This window comes from Podarcis muralis, chromosome 10 (genome assembly GCF_964188315.1).
Source record: "Podarcis muralis chromosome 10, rPodMur119.hap1.1, whole genome shotgun sequence".
Taxonomy (NCBI): domain Eukaryota; kingdom Metazoa; phylum Chordata; class Lepidosauria; order Squamata; family Lacertidae; genus Podarcis; species Podarcis muralis.
This window is the reverse complement of record NC_135664.1, coordinates 3,995,010-4,017,735: the sequence shown is the minus strand read 5'-3', so window position 1 is coordinate 4,017,735 and position 22,726 is coordinate 3,995,010. Positions and strand designations below refer to the sequence as shown.

The following is a 22,726-nucleotide window of genomic DNA, read 5'->3' as shown; positions in this document are numbered from 1 at the left end:
GTAGATAAATAGGGACCGCTTACCAGCGGGAAGGTAAACGGTGTTTCCGTGTGCGGCTCTGGCTCGCCAGATGCAGCTTTGTCACGCTGGCCACGTGACCCGGAAGTGTCTCCGGACAGCGCTGGCCCCCGGCCTCTTGAGTGAGATGGGCGCACAACCCTAGAGTCTGTCAAGACTGGCCCGTACGGGCAGGGGTACCTTTACCTTTACCTTATATATATAGCATAATAATAGCAATCATATTGAAATGAATCTTAAATACTATTATGATGATTAAGCTATAGTAAGCCCACAATTTACATGCATTTAACTTGTGCACATTCAGCTTTATGTGCTTGGCAAAAAGAGAGACAGATGGGGGGGGATTGAAAAGGGGGGCGAGGGGCAGGAATTTGGGGGGACTTTTGTAATTGCACCGTTGAGCTCAGTATGTTTTGATTATATGCAATTTTGACTTTAGGCATGATCTCCTGAACGTCTTCTTCTTTGGCAATCATTCGTAGCTGAGTAAGATTGTCTTCCATAAACACGTAACCCCCGTGTAAGTTGCAGGCTTACTATACAGTGGTACCTCAGGTTAAGTACTTAATTTGTTCCTGTTATGTACTAAGTTCTCACCCTGGGCCAGCAGGGGGATACTGTAGATAGTTATGCAAATGAAGGGTCGAAAGTGACGTTCAGTGATTGGATAGTTTGTATGCAAATGAAGGATCGAAAGTGACATTCAGTAACTGGATAGTTTTAGAAAGTTGTTACAGTAACAAGGTACTGGAGCTCTATATAAGCATGCTGACTGAGCCCTTCAGTTCAGTTCTGGCCTCAGAATAAAGAAGAGCTGTTTGAAGAATCACTGTGTCGTCTGATATGTTCACCCACAACTTAACAGTTCCGGAAGTCCGTACTTAACCTGAAACTGTTCTTAACCTGAAGCACCACTTTAGCTAATGGGGCCTCCTGCTGCCGCCGCGCCACTGGAGCACGATTTCTGTTCTCATCCTGAAGCAAAGTTCTTAACCTGAAGCACTATTTCTGGGTTAGCGGAGTCTGTAACCTGAAGTGTATGTAACCTGAAGCATATGTAACCTGAAGCGTATGTAACCTGAGGTACCACTGTATATTATTTACATATGTAGGGCTAAGATTATTTTGGTTTAGAGCTTTATTTCATTTTTTATATTGAAAGTTTATTGGTAAGGAGTAATTGTTTAACATCTTTTTACATTCAAAAAGCTGATCAGCATCACTTACAAAGTTTTAAATTGTAGGTCTGTTATGTGGCTCCATTGAAAACTATTTTTGTATTACTGGGAAACAAGTGACATCTAGTGGTGATTCATATGACTGAAAATGTTTTAAGAAGGCACTTTGTCTAGTGTCTCCACAACAGCCATACTCAACAGGTGGGTCAGTCCACCTCCCCTTGCTGTTGCAGCCTCTGCCCATTCACTGGTCAAGTGTGGAGAGAACCCCCCCCCCCTTCTCCTAAGCCTGGCCATTGCTTGTCCATTAAGAGAAGGCAGGTGACAATAAGGAGGAGGCATATCAAAGGCAGATGACTCCAGGGGTTGGCTTGAACAGAAGTAGCATGGATTTAGGTGCCTGGCAATACTGACTTTAACAGGAGGGCTGCAGGTGTCTGTATGTCTGTATAATTGGCATTTTACATTGTGCCCAAAAAATATAGTTCTGGGAGTGAAGACACAACCAGTGAGCTGGTTCACGAGTCAGAACAGCAGACTATCACTGCAAGGGGAGGAAGGAATCCTTTCCCTGACCTGTAAGTGACAGAATCTTGCCCTATAAGCAACTTGTAAGTCAGGAGTGGGGAGCCTCAGACCAACAGAACAAATATGGCCTCCATTGGGCCCATGAGGCCATTTTCAGAAAGCTTGAAGGAGAAATGCAAGGGCGGGGGCATGTGAAAGTCCACTGTTAACTTTTCCACATGAGGATGTTTACAAAGGACTATGGAAAAGCCCCATGGTTCACCTTGAACTCCCGGCTATCATGAAGAAACGCTTTCTTTTATCTGTCCCAAATCTTCCAGCATTCAGCTTTGTTGAAATGCCCATGAGTTTTAGTGTTACGAGACAGGAAGAAAACCTTTTCTTTAGCTACATCATGCATAGATATTTTTTTTATGTGAATTTTTTTGGCAGTTCTTATTTTTATATCTGTAAGCTGCTTGGAGCCTGTCAGGGAAATAAGTAATATCATATATGTATACATCCTCGTCGCTTGAGGCTCAGGTTGCCTCAGTGGCCCAGAGTGCCTTCCATTAGCTTCAGCTGCTGGCCCAGCTGCATCTCTCTCTGGACAGGGACAGCCCAACTTCTGTTGCCTCTGCTCTGGTAACCTCTAGGCCAGACTACTGAAACGCATTATATGTGGGGCTGCCTCTGAATATGGTTTGAAACTTCTGCTGGTGCAGAATTCAGTGGCCAGGATGCTCTCTGGGGCAAGATGGTTTGAGCATATTACACCGATCCTAGTCCATCTGCACCTGCAACCAATTAGTTTCCGGGCCCAGTCGAAAGTGCTGATTTTGGCTTGTAAAGCCTTAAATGGCTCAGAACCAAATACCTCAAGGACCACCTCTTTCCATATGCACCTGCCTCTGAGACGCTCCTTTGTGTGCCTCCTCAACATGAGGTCTGGAGGGTGGCAGCAGGAGAACAGGCCTTTTCTGTGGTGGCCCCCCCACTTGTGGAATGCTCTCCCCAGGGAGGTTTGCCTGGCACCTTTAGATGCCAGATAAAAGTGTTCCTCTTTAGCCAGGCCTTTGGCTGATTAACATACTATATTTTATATGTGTTGTGGGGGAGGTGGGGTTATTGGTTTGTTTTTGTTCTTGTTTTATGTACTTTGTGTTCTCATTTTGTACATTTATGTTGTGCACTGCCCTTCTTATGAATACACATATAACATAACATAATGAAGTTAGTTGCGACAACTTTCAAGAAGAGAGTGGCACTTATTTCTGAGTGAAACACTGCATAAAACTGAGGCGTGCACTGACGTCTCTGATTCCGGTAAAGGTAAAGGGACCCCTGACCATTAGGTCCAGTCGTGGCCGATTCTGGGGTTGCGACGCTCATCTCGCTTTACTGGCCGAGGGAGCTGGCGTACAGCTTCTGGGTCATGTGGCCAGCATGACTAAGCCGCTTCTGGCGAACCAGAGCACCACACGGAAACGGCGTTTACCTTCCCGCCGGAGCGGTACCTATTTATTTACTTGCACTTTGATGTGCTTTCGAACTGCTAGGTTGGCAGGAGCAGGGACTGAGCAACGGGAGCTCACTTCGTTGTGGGGATTCGAACCGCCGACCTTCTGATCGGCAAGCCCTAGGCTCTGTGGTTTAACCCACAGCGCCATACTATTGCAGGCAGCGGACTCCAATTCCCAGCAGCCCCTGCTAAGCGGGCACGCCCTCCCTCCCTCCCTTCTTTCCATGCGTAAAGAGCTCCCTTCTGGCTCCTCCACAAATCAAGGCGCAGTCGGTATCCAAACCCCGCCCGCCGCTTCTTCCCAGCGAGTCAGGCTGTGACATCCTTGTGATGGACGGGCCTCGGAGGCAAATGAGCGGGCGAAGGGCGAGTGGCAGGAGGGGGGGCGGGCGAGAGCGAGGTTTCTGGGCTGCGCTCTTTGCCCGCTGCGTTGCATCTGGTGGCTGAGGCGGCGGGACCCCGGAGGAAGCCATGGGGGCCTATCTGAGCACCGTAAGTCTTTCTCCCGCGCCTCCGCGCCTTGCAAAGCGCTGCTCCCCGGGGACCGGCCGGGGCAGGGGGCGCCCTCCCTCTGCAAATGGCAGCCCGGGGCGCGCGCGCGCCTCTTCCTGCCCCGCTGCGCCCAGCGCTGCAGGTTCCCGTTGCGGACGCTCAGCGCGTTGTGCAAGGGGCTCGCCTTGCACGGAGAACAAGTCGGAGGGCAGCATCTTCCTTTCCTGCACGTTTCTAAGATAGTCAGAAGGCGCTGCTTGGAGGTTGCTGCGCGTTTGCAAGGGGGGGGGGGCGGAAGGAGGGAGAGACCCCCCCGCGCGTGCACCTCGCGAGTGCATTAAGAAAAAATAGTTTGGGGGGGGGGGGAAGACCGAGAGCAGACTGGTATGGAGAGAGAGGCCTTGTCTATCAGCTGCTCCGAAGCTTGCAGGGCGGGGTTTGTGACTCATCGTGCTTTGACAACTCATAGGAAAAACACTCCAGACTTTCCTGGCGATCACCACACTGGAATAGAAAAGGCTTTTTGCCTTCTCTCTGTTGCTAGCCATCAGCAATGGATGGTTTTTAAAGTTATTTATAGAGCTTTGAATTTTTTTTTTAAAAAAAGGGGGTGTGCCTAATGTACTTTGATGTGTATATATATACACATCATAATGCTGACAGTATATTTTGCATTATTACATTTTGGTGAGAGGCAGTTAAGAGAACATTATGTACCCCCAGCAGCCTGATCTAAAGAAAAAATGTTTAAGATCAATAGCCTGATTCATAGTACATGTTTAGTAACTCTTGGCAAGTTGTGTTTTACTCCCAAGTAAATCTTCATTGAGTCAGTAGTGATGTAGTAGCACTTACTCTTGAGGAAATATGCGTAATGTAGGGCTGCACATCTTGCTGGTTTTTAATAGCTCTTGCTTTAGCCATTATCTTATTTACATTCAGTGGATTTTTTTTACGCATAATTGGTGCCTTTGGAATGAGAGCATAACAGAAGGCTAACTATCTTGCTTACAAAAGCACTGCAGTCCTTGGAGAAAAGTGGGGGAGCACATGTTTTGCAGGTGCAACCCCTGGTAGGCCTTAGGACAGACCTTGATGAAATGCAGAGATTTACCAAGAGTCAGGCTATGGAGCAAGTTGGACCAAGATCAGAGGTATTTTATCTCTTACCTCCTGAAGAAGCAATATACAGGAATGGCACAAATGGTGGCTTGGGACCCAGCCACACTCTCTTCATCCACCTGCAGATCTCTGAGGTTCCTGCTCACCAAGAGGATTATCAAGAGGTGCCAGGCTCCATCCATCGCCCAGAGAACTGCATGCTCCCATACAGTTTTCTATTATTGCAACTTGTAAATCATATTGAGGATTATTCGGTCAGAAAGCAGAGTATTAATCTTCACAATTCAGAGAAGGAAAAGTTACCATCACAGTTCACAGTAATGGGGTTTAATAACTGATCTCAGGGGTTGTTTGTTAGCCACTTACTTTTCTACTTATGGGCAGAGCACTTGTAAGGTAATGTTGCTGGGAGATTCGGTGCTGGTGGTGGGGGAAAACATATTCCCAAACCTGCCTTGCGCTTGGTAAGGTAGGGGGGTGAATTCTGTGAGGCTTAAGTGCATCAGCTCTAGGGCAGATATTTTGTGGTCGTTTTTGATGGGGTTGTTCCTGGAACACCCTGTTTTGGGGAGCATCAGCACAGTGCTGGTCATGAATGTTTCTGCTGGTATAATGGGGAGGCCACAGCCTATAGAATGGGAGATCCATGGCATCCTACAGACTCTCAGCCCACCCTCCCAGAGAGCATAGGATTATTTATGTATTTCTTTAATTAATTGAAATTAAACATTTACCAGATCTTCAGTTTAGGTACTTGATAGGCGCCCTCCAGATGTTGTGGACTCAGCACCCATCAATTCCAGCCAGCTTGGCCAATGGTCAGGTGTCAGGTCCAGCAACACCCAAAGGGTGCCACTTTGCTTTGCCTGTACAGTAACACACCACAAGCAAATTATTTTCTGAGCAATAAACTGCTGTAGCTCCTCAGCCATCACCAGTTAATATTTGTTCTGTTATTAAAATTAAGACAGAACGCTCCATAGAACAAATGGGCACTTACATATAAGTACAGTAATTCTCTTTGTTTTGATTCTGCCTGGGTTTCTCTATGCTAGAAACTGAGTTATCATTATTTACATCTCTCATAAACATTTTCTGTGTCTTTTGAAGTTCTACAAAACAGAACTTAACACCACCACTTAAAACTTGGTTGAAGAGATGGGTGCTGTCTGGAGAAATTTAATTGGGTACTTCCGTATTGTTTTAACTTTCCAATATATATATAGTGAGACAACGGCGTTTTCATGAGAGTTATAAATCCTTGTGTAGCCTAGCCTTGCAGTGGATATAATATAACAGGCTTCCTCAAACTCAGCCCTCCAGATGTTTTGGGCCTACAACTCCCATGATCCCTAGCTAGCAGCACCAGCGGTCAGGGATGATGGGAATTGTAGTCTCAAAACATCTGGAGGGCCGAGGTTGAGGAAGCCTGTAATACAGAGTTCAGAGGGAGCACTGTAGCTTCCCATGTATGCGGTTCGAAGTTTTCCATCCCGCATGTTTTGGGGCTTAGGCTTCAGGCAGCCCCCCAAAGGGACCAGTAAACTTGGCAGGTGAGCAGGAAGGGGCCCGTAGCTTAGGGGTGGAATGTCAGAGGCTGGATGGCAATTCTTTTTGCCTGCCTTGCTCCATATGCTACCCTGAAGGCCACCAGCCTAGAGCTTAGATTCTAACTCTCTGGGCTCTTGAGTGGTTCAGAGAAGCTTGCTGAACTTTGCAGCTGATAGAGATAAATTCCTATTCAGTTTGTTTTAAAAAGCTAAACTAGATCACACAATTGTATAAAATGAGTGAGGCACCAAAACAAGAAGTTGCAATATATATGTGTTGTCCCTCAGGACTGTGGGGGTAGTCCTCCTATTTGAAGAGTGGCACCTTCATGAAAGGGAAGTGTGTCTTCTTGATAGGCTACGGTTCTGGGTTCCTCAAGAAAGCTACAGACCCCCACACGGTCCCCTTCCCTTCCCATCACCTCTGTTGTTCATCTTTCCTTTCCTCCCCCCCCCCCTTCTGGCTTCCATATTTTCGTTCCTACCTACGTTTAAAATAGCATTTCTGCATGATTCAGGAAGTGACTTATTCAAGGCAGCGAGATGGTTGTTTCTGTCCTCCTTGTAGTTGTGTGTGTCTTCCTTTGCCTTGTTTCACTCCATTTTTCTACTTCCCTTTTCTCTGTTCATTAAGTAGCCAGTAGCGGAAGAAAGTGAAAGAGAAAGGCAGCTGAGAACAGGGCAAGAGAGGGGGAGATCACTGCTCCTCCTTCCAGTCTCTTTTCTTAACCCCCAATGTGGTCTTTGCTGTCTACCTTGGCTAGCCTCTCTGGCAGGTCCAGCAGCTGAACAGCAGCATTTTAAAGCCTCCTGGTTTTGTGACTATGTCCCACTGTTCTCTGGCCACTTCCAGCCAGCCAATTCCTTACCCCCTCGCCCCAGCGTTTTCCAAAGGACTGTGCTCCAGGGCAGCTGAGCATGCTTAGCCTCCATTGCTATGTGTTGAGGAAACCCAGCTGGATGGGCGGGGTATAAATAATAAATTATTATTATTATTATTATTATTATTATTATTATTAATATTATTAATATTATTATTATTATTATTATTATTTATTAGCCCCATTAGTTTTGATCTTTAGTTAGCATTTTGCTTGTACTTCTGGAAACCTTGGGGTTTTCCTGAGACATTCCTCTTGTTTCTCGGTGACTGTTTTGACTTTCTCTCATATCTTTATGTATCCCTGTCGGTAACCTTTGCCTCCTCAAATCTGCCTGAGCTCTCTGTTCACCTTTGATGTCCCCTTGTGTATTGATGGCTCTGTATGAGGACTACATTACACTGAAAACAAGTGTGTCCTTTTTGTAATCAGTTGGATGTATAGAAGGAAAGAAAAATATATAGAATATCTCAGTTATGCATGCTAGATATCAGCCACATGTTTGTAGGAGAAAGGGTTCCATTGCAGAAGTGACTTGGGAGGGTTGTATCAGTCTGAGGCATTTGCAAGACATGGTCTATTGCAGTTGGCTTGACAGGATGAACTTGCTGTTTTCGTAGCAAGCATTGTTGGCGTCTTCTTCCCACCATTCCTTCTGGCCAGTCTAACTGAATTCCTCAGAGGGCTAAATCTGAATGTGCTGCATGCTGCTCGGCCGCACCCTAAAGCTGGAGCCAGTAATCCTTAGCTGACCAAGGTCCTGGTTGAAAGCTTTGAGAACAGAATGCTAACTGCTCTGCGCTTGTTTCTTAAGAAGACTAAATTCCCAGGGAAGGGAGAGAAGCGATATTGCTTTTTCTTCCTTGACAATAATATTCTGATGTTTGAGATGTTGAATGTCTTCCAGGAAACTGATGCAAATATTGTGTGTGTGTTTTGGCTTCCTTCACTGGTTCTTGGTCAGGAAGAACTACTAATCTGGAAACTTCAGCTGGTGGGAATGTGCTGCTTGTTCTTTTAACTGAATCTCATGAGGCTCTTAAACAAACCGATTCCATGTAGCAAAACACACATGCCCTCTTCATTCATAAAATAGATAATATAGTAGCAGTGCTTGAAATTCACACAATTGTATTTTATTTATGTTTGTTTGAAGTATTTGTCGTCCAGCATCCACTCAAGAAGCCCAGGGTGGTTTTTAAGCAACTGGTTTATGTGTTGTAAGTTATGTTCTTTTATGTGTGGCAAATAATAGCATTAAAAATCACAATTAACAATGAAGAAAACTAGCAAATCAACCTATATGAAATTAAGAATAATTGCTATAAATCATGAATAACAGTGGTTACTAATTAATGTTTATTAAATAATAGTGGCCTTAAATTCCTTCAGGGCACAGCTCATCCTTTCAGGAGATGTATGGTTCCTGTCTTTTTTTCTCCCTCCCGACCCCACAAAAAACTAAAAGGTAACGTGAAAACATGCTTCAAATTTCCCACCCTTGGAAGCAGCTGCCAATGAAATGAGATAGGGAAACTTGGAAGTGCCGTGATACCATATCACACATGTTACTTGCTAGACACAATGAAGGGGCTTGGGGAGAAACCTATTTAGAATTGCTGCCATTTGTAGCAGCCATGCAGCTCAAGCAACAGTTTGTTGTATTCTTAGATGTTCCAGTAGGATCTTAAGATGTTAACCATGCCTTGGTTGTCACGCAGGCTGCAGTGCTAATCCAATGGCTGCTTTCCCTGTCTTCTGTCTTATGTTTGAGAGCCTCTCAACAAGAGGATAAACCAGCAAGAATAGATAAAAAAGTCATTGGCCATTCAGAGTTTACAAAACAAAATGGCTCCCCTGGCTTAAAATTAGATGGTAAAGATACCTGAAGATGCTATATCGTTGGCTCTAGTTGGGCAGCCTGGAGAAGGTAAGATTGGAAGAGCATAGAAAAGCAGTGCCAGCTCCCCTAGCCTGAGAAGTGGTTGACCCAGCCTCTGAGACTATGATAATATGTTGGGGGTGGGGCGGTAAGAGTTTCTGGCAGTATAGCATAGTGGGTACTGGATTGGAGCCCCAAAATTGGATGCCATGTCTGTTGCCTAAACTCCCTGCAGGAAAGGATTAGAACAAAAGTAATAAAATTTAAATTGTATCTGGTTTTCTGGGAGAGGCAGGCTCTAGTCTAGTGGCTCACAAGCATAGGGTGGTTCACTAGTATTATGCGCAAACGCACCATGTCAACAAGACTGTAGTCAGAATATTGACAAAGAGCTCTCAACTTATCTTTTTCAATGGGGCATTCGGAATAAGAGTGTTTTTATGTTCTCCTTATGAACCTTCTGCATTAGTGATTAATTAACATTAGTGCTAGACCTGGGAATATCTGATGTTGTGGCTAGAGGAAATTGATTTTTTTTATTGCTTCAGCACCATCAAATGGTGCTCTGGATAAAATATATGTCTGACTTGGTGGAATTAATTTCAGCTTATGTGCCCTGATGTGTACAGGGTAGAATAACAGAATTGCAGAGTTGGAAGGGACCCCAAGTCCAACCCTCTACAGTACAGTATTTGCAGGCTAGGTGTCTGACTACATCCTCTCTACATCCGTGCCCAGCAGAGCTAGTGAAATCTAGCCTGGCGAAGAGAGGAGGGTTGAGCAGTCCAGGGGGTGGTGAGCGCTTCATTGCATAAGGGGTAGTTGCTGCCTCCATAAAGGTAGCCACTCTGGGGCAGGGGGAACGGCTCTGGACCTAGTAGATTTTAACAGCTATCACCCAGTTGCAGATACCTCCTTTGGGGGGAAGGGAGTCATGGGAGAATAACTTCAAGCATGTCTGGATAGGATCCGGCTGATGAGAACAGGGCTTTGAATGTGGTGATTCCAAGGTCCTGTCTTCAACGCTGCACCCACAGTTAAAATAATTTTATATAAAATAAATTGGGCCACTTGAAACCGTATTGGTCCCACACCAGGGCAGATATAGAAGAGAAGAAAATTATCTTCTATTAGATGAACTGGGAGAATGAAATATTGCAAGATACTGAACTTCAGGGTCATTGTTTAGAAATGTTTTGGGTTGTTTTTTTAGGAATACTAAATTACAACAGTAAGATAGACTGTGTGCTTCTAAATCTGCAGCACCTTTAAACAAATCATTCCATGAAGTTTGTCTGTTGTATGTGGGGATATTCTCTAGTTCCGTTCCTTTCTCTCCTTTCATGATGACAGATTATCTCTTCTGCCCCTCAGCAGTATCTTATAAGGAATTATAAACCACTAAGGTCAACCATAGGGACACGGGTGGCGCTGTGGGTAAAAGCCTCAGCGCCTAGGGCTTGCCGATCGAAAGGTCGGCGGTTCGAATCCCCGCGGCGGGGTGCGCTCCCGTCGTTTGGTCCCAGCGCCTGCCAACCTAGCAGTTCGAAAGCACCCCTGGGTGCAAGTAGATAAATAGGGACCGCTTACCAGCGGGAAGGTAAACGGCGTTCCGTGTGCTGCGCTGGCTCGCCAGATGCAGCGATGTCACGCTGGCCATGTGACCCGGAAGTGTCTGCGGACAGCGCTGGCCCCCGGCCTCTTGAGTGAGATGGGCGCACAACCCCAGAGTCTGTCAAGACTGGCCTGTACAGGCAGGGGTACCTTTACCTTTACCTTTAACTTTAAGGTCAACCATGCAGTTAGATAAGCTGCCATCATGTATAATGTTCAAGAGTCACTCAGCCAAATCTGATAAAGAGCTTCCCTTGGAATGAAGCGTGGAAATCAGTTGGAGCAGTCCAGCCGCTCTAGGCTCCAAGTCCAGATCTCATCTTCTGAGAAATGCCTGCTAGCCCTCAAATTACTTCTTCAGAGGAGAGCAATGGCAGGGCCAGCCCACCCATGAGGCAAGGTGGGGCAGCCATCTCAAGTGGCAGAATCCATAGGGGCAGCAGATCCTGATGTGGATCTTTATTCCCCTTTGTGCCTGATGTAGATCTTCACTCACGCTTCTTCCCTGGTGGGGAGGTGGGAACCATTCTGTGGTTCGTCTCAGGTGCTGAAATGTCTTGGGCCAGCCATGAGCAATTGCAGCAGGACATGGTGTCGGTCCACCTGAGCAGATGGAGATACAGTCTTGACCACTGTGCATCTTTCCCTCAGAGTGGCCTTCTTATAAAACTGGTTACTGAATTATGGATAATAATGAGCAGCTTATTACATGATGCACAGGTATCTTACACTTGATATTCATACAACTTAGGATATACCCACAGATGCCCTCCTTGTGTGCATTGCTGTAAGTTAGATACTGTGAACGAGTCACATGCAGCTTCACTTCTCATCCTGTATGAGCTGTATTCTATTATTATTATTATTATTATTATTATTATTATTATTATTATTATTAAATCCATCCAAGTTATTTTTAATTGCATCCTTTTGTATTGTGCAAGTCCATAATGTATGTTTGTGCTTAAGAAGTTTTGATCATTTCTAGACCCTTGACTCTGATTCTGGCTCAGAAAAGCAAAAGTCCTAGTTAACACAAACAAGACCTGTGTTTGACATATTTACATCATGGCTGCATAATTACATACACCATTTTTTTTAAGGCAAACTGCTGGTTCATAGCCCATAAATGTTGGCTAATAGTTAGGAAATCTATGTGTGTGAAATATCAGTTGGGAAGATATGCAGCATGCACACACATTGCGCCACAGGGAGGGATCAGGTGTGGATGTATGTGAAAAACAAGGGCTGGTAGTTGGGAAGAATCAAACAGCTATGAATTAGCAGAATGTACCTTGGGGATTTGGTGTGCGGTGGTGGATCTCCTGTTTGCTTCCATTTGTGCTAGCATTTTCATTCCCATTCCCTCTCCCTCTCAATGTATATAGGTAGGTAGGTAGGTAGGTAGGGAGATAAAAAGGTAAAAGGTAAAGGTACCCCTGCCCGTACGGGCCAGTCTTGACAGACTCTAGGGTTGTGCGCCCATCTCACTTAAGAGGCCGGGGGCCAGCACTGTCCGGAGACACTTCCGGGTCATGTGGCCAGCGTGACAAAGCCACATCTGGCGAGCCAGCGCAGCACACGGAAACGCCGGTTACCTTCCCGCCGGAGCGGTACCTATTTATCTTGCACTTTGAGGTGCTTTCGAACTGCTAGGTTGGCAGGCGCTGGGACCGAACAACGGGAGCGCACCCCGCCGCGGGGATTTGAACCGCCGACCATTCGATCGGCAAGCCCTAGGCGCTGAGGCTTTTACCCACAGCGCCACCAGCATCCCAGATAGGTAGGGAGATAGGTATTCATAAATAAAGCAAATATTTTAAAATGCCATAAATCTCCTATGTGCTCTTGGCCAGCTAAACCCAGGCACCTGTTAGAAGTAGGAAACATGCAGAACAAATTACATTTGTGTGTGTTGTTAGCATCATATTATTTACCAGAATGTTTATGAGTGTGAGCTGGGAAATCCCCTTGGCCACAAGTTCACTACATGGCTTTAAATAACCCTCCGTTTTTCATGTTCCAAATATTGGCACAACTCATGGGGTTATTGCAAGGGTTTGTGGAGTAATGGATGTGAAGCACGGGACTCTAAAAACCACTTACCTTTACAGTACAGAGTTACGATATTTTTATCACTTCATCCCTCAGGAAAATAAAGATTACTTGAACTGTTGTTTTAAAAGGAAAATTATAATATATTTAATATCTTACGTATTGCTTTGTGATATTATGCTACTAATGTGATGTTACTTGCTATTTTACTTTTTATTTTGCTCATAAATGTTTACTGAAGTGGGCTGTTCATATTTAGAGTCATGGTAGTGATACTGTCCTTTCCCTTTTTGTGTTGCAGTTGGGAAGAGTTGTGCTCTCTCCAGTATATTTCGTGATCAGCTTGATCATGAGAATTTTCTCTAAGCCTCTGCCTCCCATTACCCTGGAGAATCCAGATGTGAAATATGCTCTGCGACTGATTGACAAAGAGGTAATAGTCACCTTAGCTCAATTTTCCCTCTTCTCCCCCTGCCAAGTTAAGATAGAGAACAAAATGTACCAGGATTCCCAAACAATCCATGGAAAACCGAAGTGTGTGTCTCCCACTCTCCTTATAAGCATGCATGTTTATTTTCTAAGCGAACAGGCAGTTCTGAAACATGGCTTGGCGCTGTCATCTAAACCACTGAGCATCTTGGGCTTGCTGATCAGAAGGTCAGCAGTTCGAATCCACACAGTGGGATGAGCTCCTGTTGCTCTATCCCAGCTTCTGCCAACCTACCAGTTCAAAAGCACACCAGTGCAAGTAGATAAATAGGAACTGCTGTGGCGAGAAGATAAATGGCGTTTCCACATGACCCAGAAAACTTCTGTGGACAAACCAGATCCCTTGGCCTGAAGCGAGATGAGTGCCACACCCCATTGACAAGTTTGACTGGACTTGACCATCCAGGGATCCTTTACCTTTACCTCTTATCTTGATTATAAATATATGTGGTAGAAGAATGTATAATACTCAAGCATTTGCACCTCCCTTCAAAGAACTGACTTGCCTGCTGTTCCTTTTTCAGGAGATCAGTCATGACACAAGAAAATTCCGTTTTGCCTTGCCGTCCCCAGAACACATTCTAGGCCTTCCTGTTGGTATGTTTTTATTTGAAGAAAATGAACACTTTTTGCATCTGTCTGTCTGTCTGTCTGTCTGGGGGTTTTGTGTGTGACATTTGGTTGAATTGTGGGGCTTTGAAAGGAAAGAGCCTTATGAGCAGCCCGCCCACCCACTCCTGTGGCTACGTTTCTCCATTGGCAGATGGAGTACAGCTCAGGGGGGAAGTATTTATGATCTTTTAAAATTGTCACAGCACCCAGAAATACTGCTGCACCACTGAGCTAGATCTGGATCTGGTCAGTACATGAATGGAACATCTCCTGGGAGCTCATGGCTTTAGTTTCAATATGGAAGGAGATAAAGTCAGAAGGCAATGCCAACAAGTGCAAGAAGAGTAGCTTTCAACATTCCTGATTCTTCACAGATCAGTGTTTTTCTCCTGGAGAAATTGAGTCTTTTATACATTTAGCTAATCGGAAAGATGCCCCCACCTTGCTCTTGGGACACAAGTGGTGGCAAAGGCAGAATGGTACTGTGGCTTCCATTGTCTTCACACAGCTGGTTTAAGGACTTGTTGAGTTGGTTTACTATAGCCCCTCTGTCTCTGGTTGCAACACAATTTCTTTTCCTTCTCTGGTGTTGGGATGATTTGTCCAGGAGAACAGTTGTACTGTTTGTCCACCTCTCTTACCACCTGGGAGCAAGTTCTAACATCTGAGCTTGCAGAAAGCAAAAGTATCACAACAAAGCCACATGTTAGTCTAACTTGGTAATATTGCCCACAGATCCACCATGAGAATAGGTATGGCCTTATAGATAGTACTTTGTGTTATTGATGTGTAGTATGACCATGGGGAAAGTTATCCATTCTGAATACCATAAAACAAGAAGAGTCAACTGTTGGTCCGCAGGTCACATTCTGTTTAGTTGATACTCCTGAGGACCTTGGGAAAGTGTTGGAAGAGCCAGAGAATAGTCTCAAGGTGCATAGTTTAGTTCTTGTGCCTTGTGCACACCTGGGTAGGAAACCCCCTTGGGGCTCAGTGCAGATGTGGGCCACTCTGGTAGCACAAACCTATACATGTCTACTGAGAAGTAAGACCCATTGAGTTCAGTGGGACTTAACTCCCAGGTAAGTAAGTGTAGGATTGCAGCCTGAGTTCCTGAATTCTATGTGTAGGAAAGAAGTACAATAAATTCTTGAGCTGGCTTTATACTGTAAATGTTAAATTGAAAATGTGGAAAGGGTGAGTTGGGAAATCTTTAGTTGTGGATCATTTTTTAAGAAAAATGAAGCTCTACAGATGCATTTGCTGATTTGATATAGAACGGCCATAACTTAACATAGCATTCTGGGAGAGCATAGAGTATGCTAAAGGGATGCCAATATCAAGAAAAATGTAAGCATGTTCTTCAGTCTCTTCAAAATATGATGTATTTTTTAAACTTACTAATTTACCTCTAGGGCAGCACATCTACCTCTCTGCAAGAATTGATGGGAATCTGGTGATTAGGCCCTACACACCAGTCACCAGCGATGAAGACAAAGGTTATGTGGATCTTGTTGTGAAGGTAATGGCTGTTGAGAATGATCGCTTCAGGGCAATAAAGCAACAAAATTTGAAAAATCTTGTGACACTCCGTGAAATATTCAGTCTGATTTGAAACCCTCACGGATGGCCCCTATACAGCCACATGCTTGCAGTGTGGTGGTGAAACTTTGTTGATAATTAGTCTAGATTTGCAAAGGGTGTGAAGTGAGACATGTTTCTTATCCTTGCATTGCCCACATAGAAAATCTGAAACTAATCTGATATATACACTACTATTGTTTTTTGTTTTAAAGCTATCATTTTTCTATTCTTTCTCTTTTAAATAGATATATTTCAAAGGAGTTCACCCAAAATTCCCTGATGGAGGGAAGATGTCTCAGTACTTGGAAAACCTAAAAATAAATGACACGATTGAGTTTCGTGGACCCAGTGGACTGCTTGTCTACAAGGGGAAAGGCAAGACTGGTTTTTATAAATAGCATGGGCTCATAAGAAACATCTCATTCCTTATATTCCATGGGTTACCCACGTGTTGCACTTCTGATGTTGTTGGAACTCCAACTCCCATTATCCCTGACCATTGACAAAGCTGGCTGAGACAGATGAAAGCTAAGAGTCTTGCAATATCTTGTTGGCTGGCCCTGCTCTAACTTCCTCTTAAGTGGAATTAGACACCAGTTGCTTTCTTAAGGAAAGCCGGCAAAACAATAAACATGCTTTTAAAAGAAAAGGGAAAACCAAACCCTTTGTGCTAGCAGCAGAGTAAACTGGATAATTTGGTCAGATGGAAAGAAAGTGAGAGGGTCTTCTACACAATGGAAGATGTGCAGAATAGGGTTGTGTGGGGAGTGTGCTGCAGGTGCCGTTTGTTACAGACTTGTAACTCCCCTGCAGGGAGTTCTTTGTGCACATTGGAGCCCATTTGATACTCTGAATGGGGCCAATGTGCATATAGTGGCACACAGCAATACTTCAGTCATTACTTTAGTCAGGGATTAAGAACATCTACTTCCTAAATCAAAGCAGAGTTGCCACAGGAACTCTGGTCGTTTCTGAAGCACAATTTAGAGCTCATGTCTTGAGCTCAAATGTGTCTTTTCCCCTTGCTTGCTTGCAAGAAAAGAACTTGCCAGCTGTAGCAATGCAACAAGTTTCCTGGTTCAGAATGAGGCTGGTATTATTACAAGCCATGATGTGGTTGGCATCTGTCTGTCTTGGGAGACAATGGAGTGCGCCTCCGCGGGCAAAGTCAAACTGTTGCATTAGCAGCCCTTAAGTGATCTCCCTGGGATGCAAGCCTGGGCAGTGTGTCTGGGGGTCCTGGGCTGCCCAGACAACAAGATCTCCCTCTTGGCCTTGCTGATGTGGTCCAAAGGAAAGCAGCAATATGTTTGACACCAGCTTGTCAGTAGGAGTGGATGGAAGGAGGCGCGCAAGGAGCCATCTTTCATATTCTTGCACATGGAGGGGGGAGAGAGCGCATGGGCCCAGCTCCTGCTACAGCACGTTCTCTCAATGCTAAACCCTGGTAGCACTGTGCCTTCATGTAGCCCCTCTAGTAGAAAGGTGCAGGGATTTCAGTAGTAAGTAAAGCACCACAAGAATTGTGGATTCTAATGGGAATTCTAGCAGCTGCCTTCACTCTTCCTATCACTCTGCCTTTTCTTGCAGAGGAGCACTGGATGGGGCTTAGGTAATGAATTGGTTGGCAGCTCTCAAGATAGCATTTTCCCTAGCTTATGTTTATTTTCTCATAGAGGGCAGCAGAGGGTCTCTTCCTATTCTGCTGAGGCAATGGGGTCTCTAGATGTTGTTAGACTCCCGCTCCCATCATCCCTGGCCATTGACCGTGCTCACTGGTAATGATGGGAGTTTCTGTGTAGCAGCATTGGAGGGCCACAGGTTGCACATCTCTAGGACAAGGTTTTCTTCCTCCAGTCTCCCAGTTAAGGGTGGGGAAATTGTGGCTCTTATCAACTTCTGCTTCTAGCCATAAAACCACTGTTTGATGTTTCCACAGGCGTATTTGCTATCCGTCCTGAAAAGAAATCTGAACCGGTTCTTAAACATGTCAAATATGTGGGGATGATAGCAGGTGGAACAGGTACAAAATAGATTGTTTGCTGTCTTTTGTGTATTGAATTTGTTTGTGTTCTCTAAGAGGTGGCTTTCTTTGTTTGACTCGGCTGTGGCTGGTTTTCCTCCCCCCCCCCCTTCTCTAAAGGAATTACCCCCATGTTGCAGCTCATTCGGGCTATCATGAAGGATGAAGAGGATCCCACCATTTGCCATTTACTCTTTGCGAACCAGGTAAATAGATGTCCCTATTTTTATTTTTTGTGGATGTTAATTTGAAGGAAAGGCAGGATTTTGGCAGGGCTAAGAAAAGCAAGGTGGTGGTGTTTTTTTAAAGGGACATATTCATTGATGTTCAGTGCAATCCTACACATTTACTTGGGAATATATTCTATAATTTACATAGGACTTTACTCCCACATAAGTGTGCATAAACTTGCAGCCTTATATCCCCCCTTTTTGTACTGCTCAGAGCAGCTTGCATTGGGTTCCCACAGTGTTCCATCTCAGAAGGTTTCTGGACTCCTCCTTGGCTTCAGCAGTAGAACTAGGTCATGTTCCTTCAGACCATGCCATGGGCCAGGAGTGGGAATCTTTGGCCCTCAGGATATTGCCAAACTGTAAGCACAACCAGTGACAACGGGAGCGGTACTTCAGTAATATCTGGAGGTCCAAAGGTCCTAGATCAACATTGAGTTTCCAGACCTTGTTGGCCTTACAAATCTTGGCCAGTAGATGAGATGATGTAGTTGAAGTGCAGCAACATCTGGGAACACAAAGTTGGGGAAGCCTGCTCTAGACCAGGGTGGAGAACCTCAAGCCCAGGTGCTAAACGTGCCCCTCCAGGCCTCTCTCTTGGCCCTGGGACTGCGCCCAGGCTGCATTCTCTCCATAGGCCACATCATTTGCTAGTGGCACCATTTCACATCTTCAGTGCTTTTCCCTGGATGGAATGTGCTCTTGAACTGTGAAAAGAGGCCTTGCCTGAGTGGAGAGAGGTACACAGAAATCTCAGAGGTAAAAGTTGCACTCATTGCTCCACCTAATCTTCACTCAGACCCCACCCAGCGTGGCCATGGCCCACAGAAGGCTGCCCACAAGACAGGGTTGCCCTTGGACTGAAAGTGATTTTCTACCCCTGCCTTAGATCCTGGGATCTTTTGTATCCTTGCTGACGTGAAGAGACTGAATCTAGTTGTGATTTGTGGTGTTTTCATACTCAGTTGTGCTTGATGTCTGTATTGGGATGATATATCAAGCTACATGTGTTGTTAGTCCATCTTAAATCTTTTTTACACCAAATTAAAAGTAGCCCCAGCACTAAGTAAGTGTGCCCTTAAATTGCAACCTACCCCCAATAAATTTATCTGAATTTAGTTTTCTCCACAGGGTGATTTACCAATTTAAATCCTGCAACGTAACCTTCATTGATTTTTAATAACGTGCTTCTGTACCTCCAAGATTCCTTCTGCATTATTTACCCTCCATTATTTACCCAAAGCATCTGCTTTGAGATAATCCCATCCAAGAATAGCTTTCTTTCGATAGAGACAGCTCCAGAAATAGGTGTCTTCTCCCAACAACAACAGGTGCAGATGAATCTTTCCTTCCAACCCTAAATATAGCCTTTTGTTTTGTGCCAAATTCCTTTGGATGGGTAATATTGCTCCCTTTCATAAGGCAATTGCTCTAGTCACTTGATCATTTGGGTTTCTCTTTTTTCTGCACTTTTTCCAGCTCTACAAAATATACGCGTACTATATACAGATGTGCACATCTATATGATATTGATGAGCAACTGATGTGTGCCTAGTTGCAAAAGATACTGACGCTGGGATGGGAAGAAGCCATGTGATATTTATGCTGCTTTTCTGTAAGGAGTTCCTGTCCGCTCAGAATGACTTGTCATCATTAGCCTTCCCTGAATTCCTTCTGGCTGGCTAGAGGAGGCCTGTCCAAGTCACAGTGCACCAAGCTGAAGGGAGCCCACCAGGCAGAAACCAAGGCCTGCCGGGAGCTGCCTTGTGTCTGGTGTGTCAAGAGTCTTAACAGACGAAACCTGAAGAAGTGTCCCTTATGGTGCTTTGAGAAAGTAGAGGGTTATGGGCAGGGTTGAGCATCACTATATAATTTCTTCCGACTTCTGACATTATCAAACCATGATATCAAAGTCGATGGCATGCATCACAACTAGACCTGTTTTGTTATTCCTTGCTACCAAGAGTCCAGTCAGACCTCAAGCCATAGCCTCATGGAAAAGTACGGTGAGATGACAGCTTTCAAATTTACGCCTGTTACTGTACTTCCTTCTTCATTTACTGGTTTGGGAATGGCTTTTACCTAGTCTTTTAAAAAAGTTTGTACAGTGGACAGCACAGAGCTACAAAAAAAAACAACCCCTGTTGCTCCTTTTTTTTCTTGGACAGACTGAGAATGACATCCTGCTACGCCCAGAACTTGAGGAAGTGCAGGCTCAACATTCAAACCGTTTTAAACTGTGGTACACGTTGGATAGAGCACCTGAAAGTAAGTCCCTTATTCCATTATGGTTATTATCATCTTAGTTGTCCATCTAAAAATATGTTTGTATCTTTGCAAATTTATGTATTGTACAAGTACACCTATTAAGTGAGCCAGGGTTGGTGGTGGCTCCGTGTTGAGTGCATGCAAGAAAACTCCAGTTTGCTGCGACAAATGCCAGGAAAAAAACAGACTTCTGTGGAAAATGTCTTCCAATTGGAATCACAGAATTGTAAGCTGGAAGGGACCCAGGGGGGTCTTCAAGCCTCTGCAGTGCAGAAATCCTGCCCACAGCTATCCCTGGGTGGACTTAAACCACCAACCTTCTGGTTAACAGCCAGATGCACTGACCCATTGCACCACTTGAAGACGATTGGAAATTCATGATGTAATAGTCAATGTTTGTGACTAACGACCTTTTTAAAGTTAGTTGACAATAACTTCATGCATTAGCACAATGACTCCTGAATATGTGAAGAGGCTCATTAGAAATGGGTTTTGGGTAAAATGAAATTTCTGTCTGCAGCGTTGGACTCATTCACACATGCTCACTATCACCTGGTGCACAAAATGCAGTGAGCCCAAACTATGGCTTACTGAGACAAGAACAAATACGGACTAGTGAGGAGAGAGCTTACTCGTGAACTGTTCAGACAACAGTTCAGTTAAACCTCAGCTTAACTCAGTGTCGTGTGTGAATCAGCCATTCTGTTCTTCAGCACCAGCATAGGATTTTCTCCGCATTGACTTTGTCTTTGAATTAAAATCTTCATCAGAAGCCCTTCTCTGGTATGCCCTCCCTTGGTAGTAACTACAGAAAGGGCCTCTTCGCTGGGGCACAGGATTTCCTCCGTGTGTGCGCTCACCTGATTCCTTATTCGTCATTTTAGGGACTAGACAAAGTTTGCCCTCTTAGGCTTTTAATGGCATTTAAGCATTGTATTTGTTCTTACACTAAAACAACAAGAATTAGACAGTATTTGATTTTTAATCACCTTGAAGCTTCTTCTTCTTTTTGACAGCAGAATAAAAATCCATGAATACAAAATGTATATATGCATTTATTTTCTTTGGTGTCTATAGATACTACAGTGTCTCATTTTTAAGAGATAACTTAGATTGTGGTCTTTCCTAATTAGGTTGGGATTACAGCCAAGGATTTGTGAACGAAGACATGATCAGGGACCACATGCCCCCGCCCCAAGACGACGTTCTCATCCTGATGTGTGGCCCCCCTCCAATGATTCAGTATGCTTGCATTCCCAATCTGGATAAATTGGGGTATTCCAAAGAGATGAGATTTGCGTACTAAAGGGGAATGGAGGCACGATAAAATCAGAATGTGTAAGTGGGGGAAACAATGGATGGAAGTGCAGGGAACAGCAGGGAACAAGGCAGAAAAAGTGCCTGGGGCATAGAGGTGTGAAGCTGCGTTCAGAGAGACTGCCAAACTCTCTATACAAGTTTGGTGTCTTCTTATTAGTGACACGCTGAAAATTTTGTAATGGATATCTGTGATGTATATGGTATCTTTAGCTTCGCTATGCTTAACAAATCTGTTGTAAGGCCACTGGATTAACTCTTTCACAATAGATAGGCAAAATGTAGCCGGCCTCTTGCATCACCAAAGAGTTTCTTACTGATACAGCATGCGTGCATGATATGCAACTGTCAAGCACGCTTATGTGAAGGAAGAGTTTTCTTGTCACAAAGCTATACAATGAGCAGTTTAAGCATACACACTGATCAATAATTGAAATTTCATTATTGCCTTTATTTGAAGATTGGTGGTTTAGCCAGTTTGGGGGCGGGGGGGGGGGGAGTGTTGCTTAGTTAATGAAAATACATTAGAAACCTCTGTATATTGAGAACACACAGCTGATTTATTGTCTCACTACAGAGCAACGTCTTCCTTAAGTTTCTCTTGCTAATCATTCCCAAGCAAAGCTTTGTACACAAGTGTTCCTTAAAATGCTTCCAAACTTCTTTAGTAGTGAAGTGTGCAAAACAGCCCAGTGCTAAACACATTTCCATGGAAATAAGTCCCACTGATTTTTTGAAAATGGTATTTCAGTTGTAATTGTTTTTGGGGTGTCGGTCACCTTTGGAATGCTGTGGGACATCGGACAATTACTTAAAGCTCTAAGTATATATCTTCTTAAACTGTAAGCTTTACAACTGCCAGAAGACGACTTCTACAGATTCCTGAGAGATGTGCGTAATACCTATTAACTGCAGAGGTATCGTGTGCATTTTAACTAATCTTTTTATATAGATCTTTTTATAAGTTGCTAAATAGCGTTGTTAAATAAATAAAAATTCTGTGGCCAGATTCCCCCCAAAATTAATTCCACTGTGTGTGTGTGATGAGGTCTCGCATTCCTGAATGAGTAAGTTCTAGTCTCTTCCAGGCGTCCTTTTTCTTATCTGCCTGTGGTACTATCCCACTGCGACATTGGAATAAAAAGCCACATTGAAATGAAGGGGAAACTCTGCAAGCTGCAGCTCCTCTTGGGTATCTTCTAGTTATTTCGGGGGGGGGGGGGGATTGTGCATGAACAACTTTTGGCAGACTCATTAAAGAGAGAGAGAGCAGGCTCCTGCGTCTATTTGAGCATGCTTCTGTCCTGTCCTGTATGCTGATTCTAAGGCTCTTCTATATCTTGCCCTGAAGCATCCTGTGGGTTCAGTTGATCAATTCC

General features: G+C 44.5%; 1 protein-coding gene across 1 annotated transcript; it reads left to right on the top strand.

The window, feature by feature from the left end:
* Positions 1-3,583: 3,583 nt before the first annotated feature.
* On the top strand, positions 3,584-22,372 carry LOC114605159 (NADH-cytochrome b5 reductase 3-like). The gene is made up of 9 exons (XM_028746069.2): positions 3,584-3,720; positions 13,126-13,257; positions 13,838-13,910; positions 15,341-15,447; positions 15,755-15,884; positions 17,449-17,532; positions 17,653-17,738; positions 19,931-20,030; positions 21,164-22,372. The coding sequence occupies exons 1-9, from the start codon at positions 3,700-3,702 to the stop codon at positions 21,334-21,336; spliced, it is 906 nt and encodes a 301-aa protein (XP_028601902.2). The 5' UTR covers positions 3,584-3,699; the 3' UTR covers positions 21,337-22,372.
* Positions 22,373-22,726: the final 354 nt, after the last annotated feature.

Excerpts from the sequence above, each read along its gene's own strand:
- LOC114605159 (XM_028746069.2), top strand. The coding sequence starts at position 3,700 with ATGGGGGCCTATCTGAGCACC. Across the intron at positions 13,258-13,837 it reads TGCGACTGATTGACAAAGAG|GAGATCAGTCATGACACAAG; the intron begins GTAATAGTCACC and ends TTCCTTTTTCAG. Across the intron at positions 17,739-19,930 it reads ATTTACTCTTTGCGAACCAG|ACTGAGAATGACATCCTGCT; the intron begins GTAAATAGATGT and ends TTTCTTGGACAG.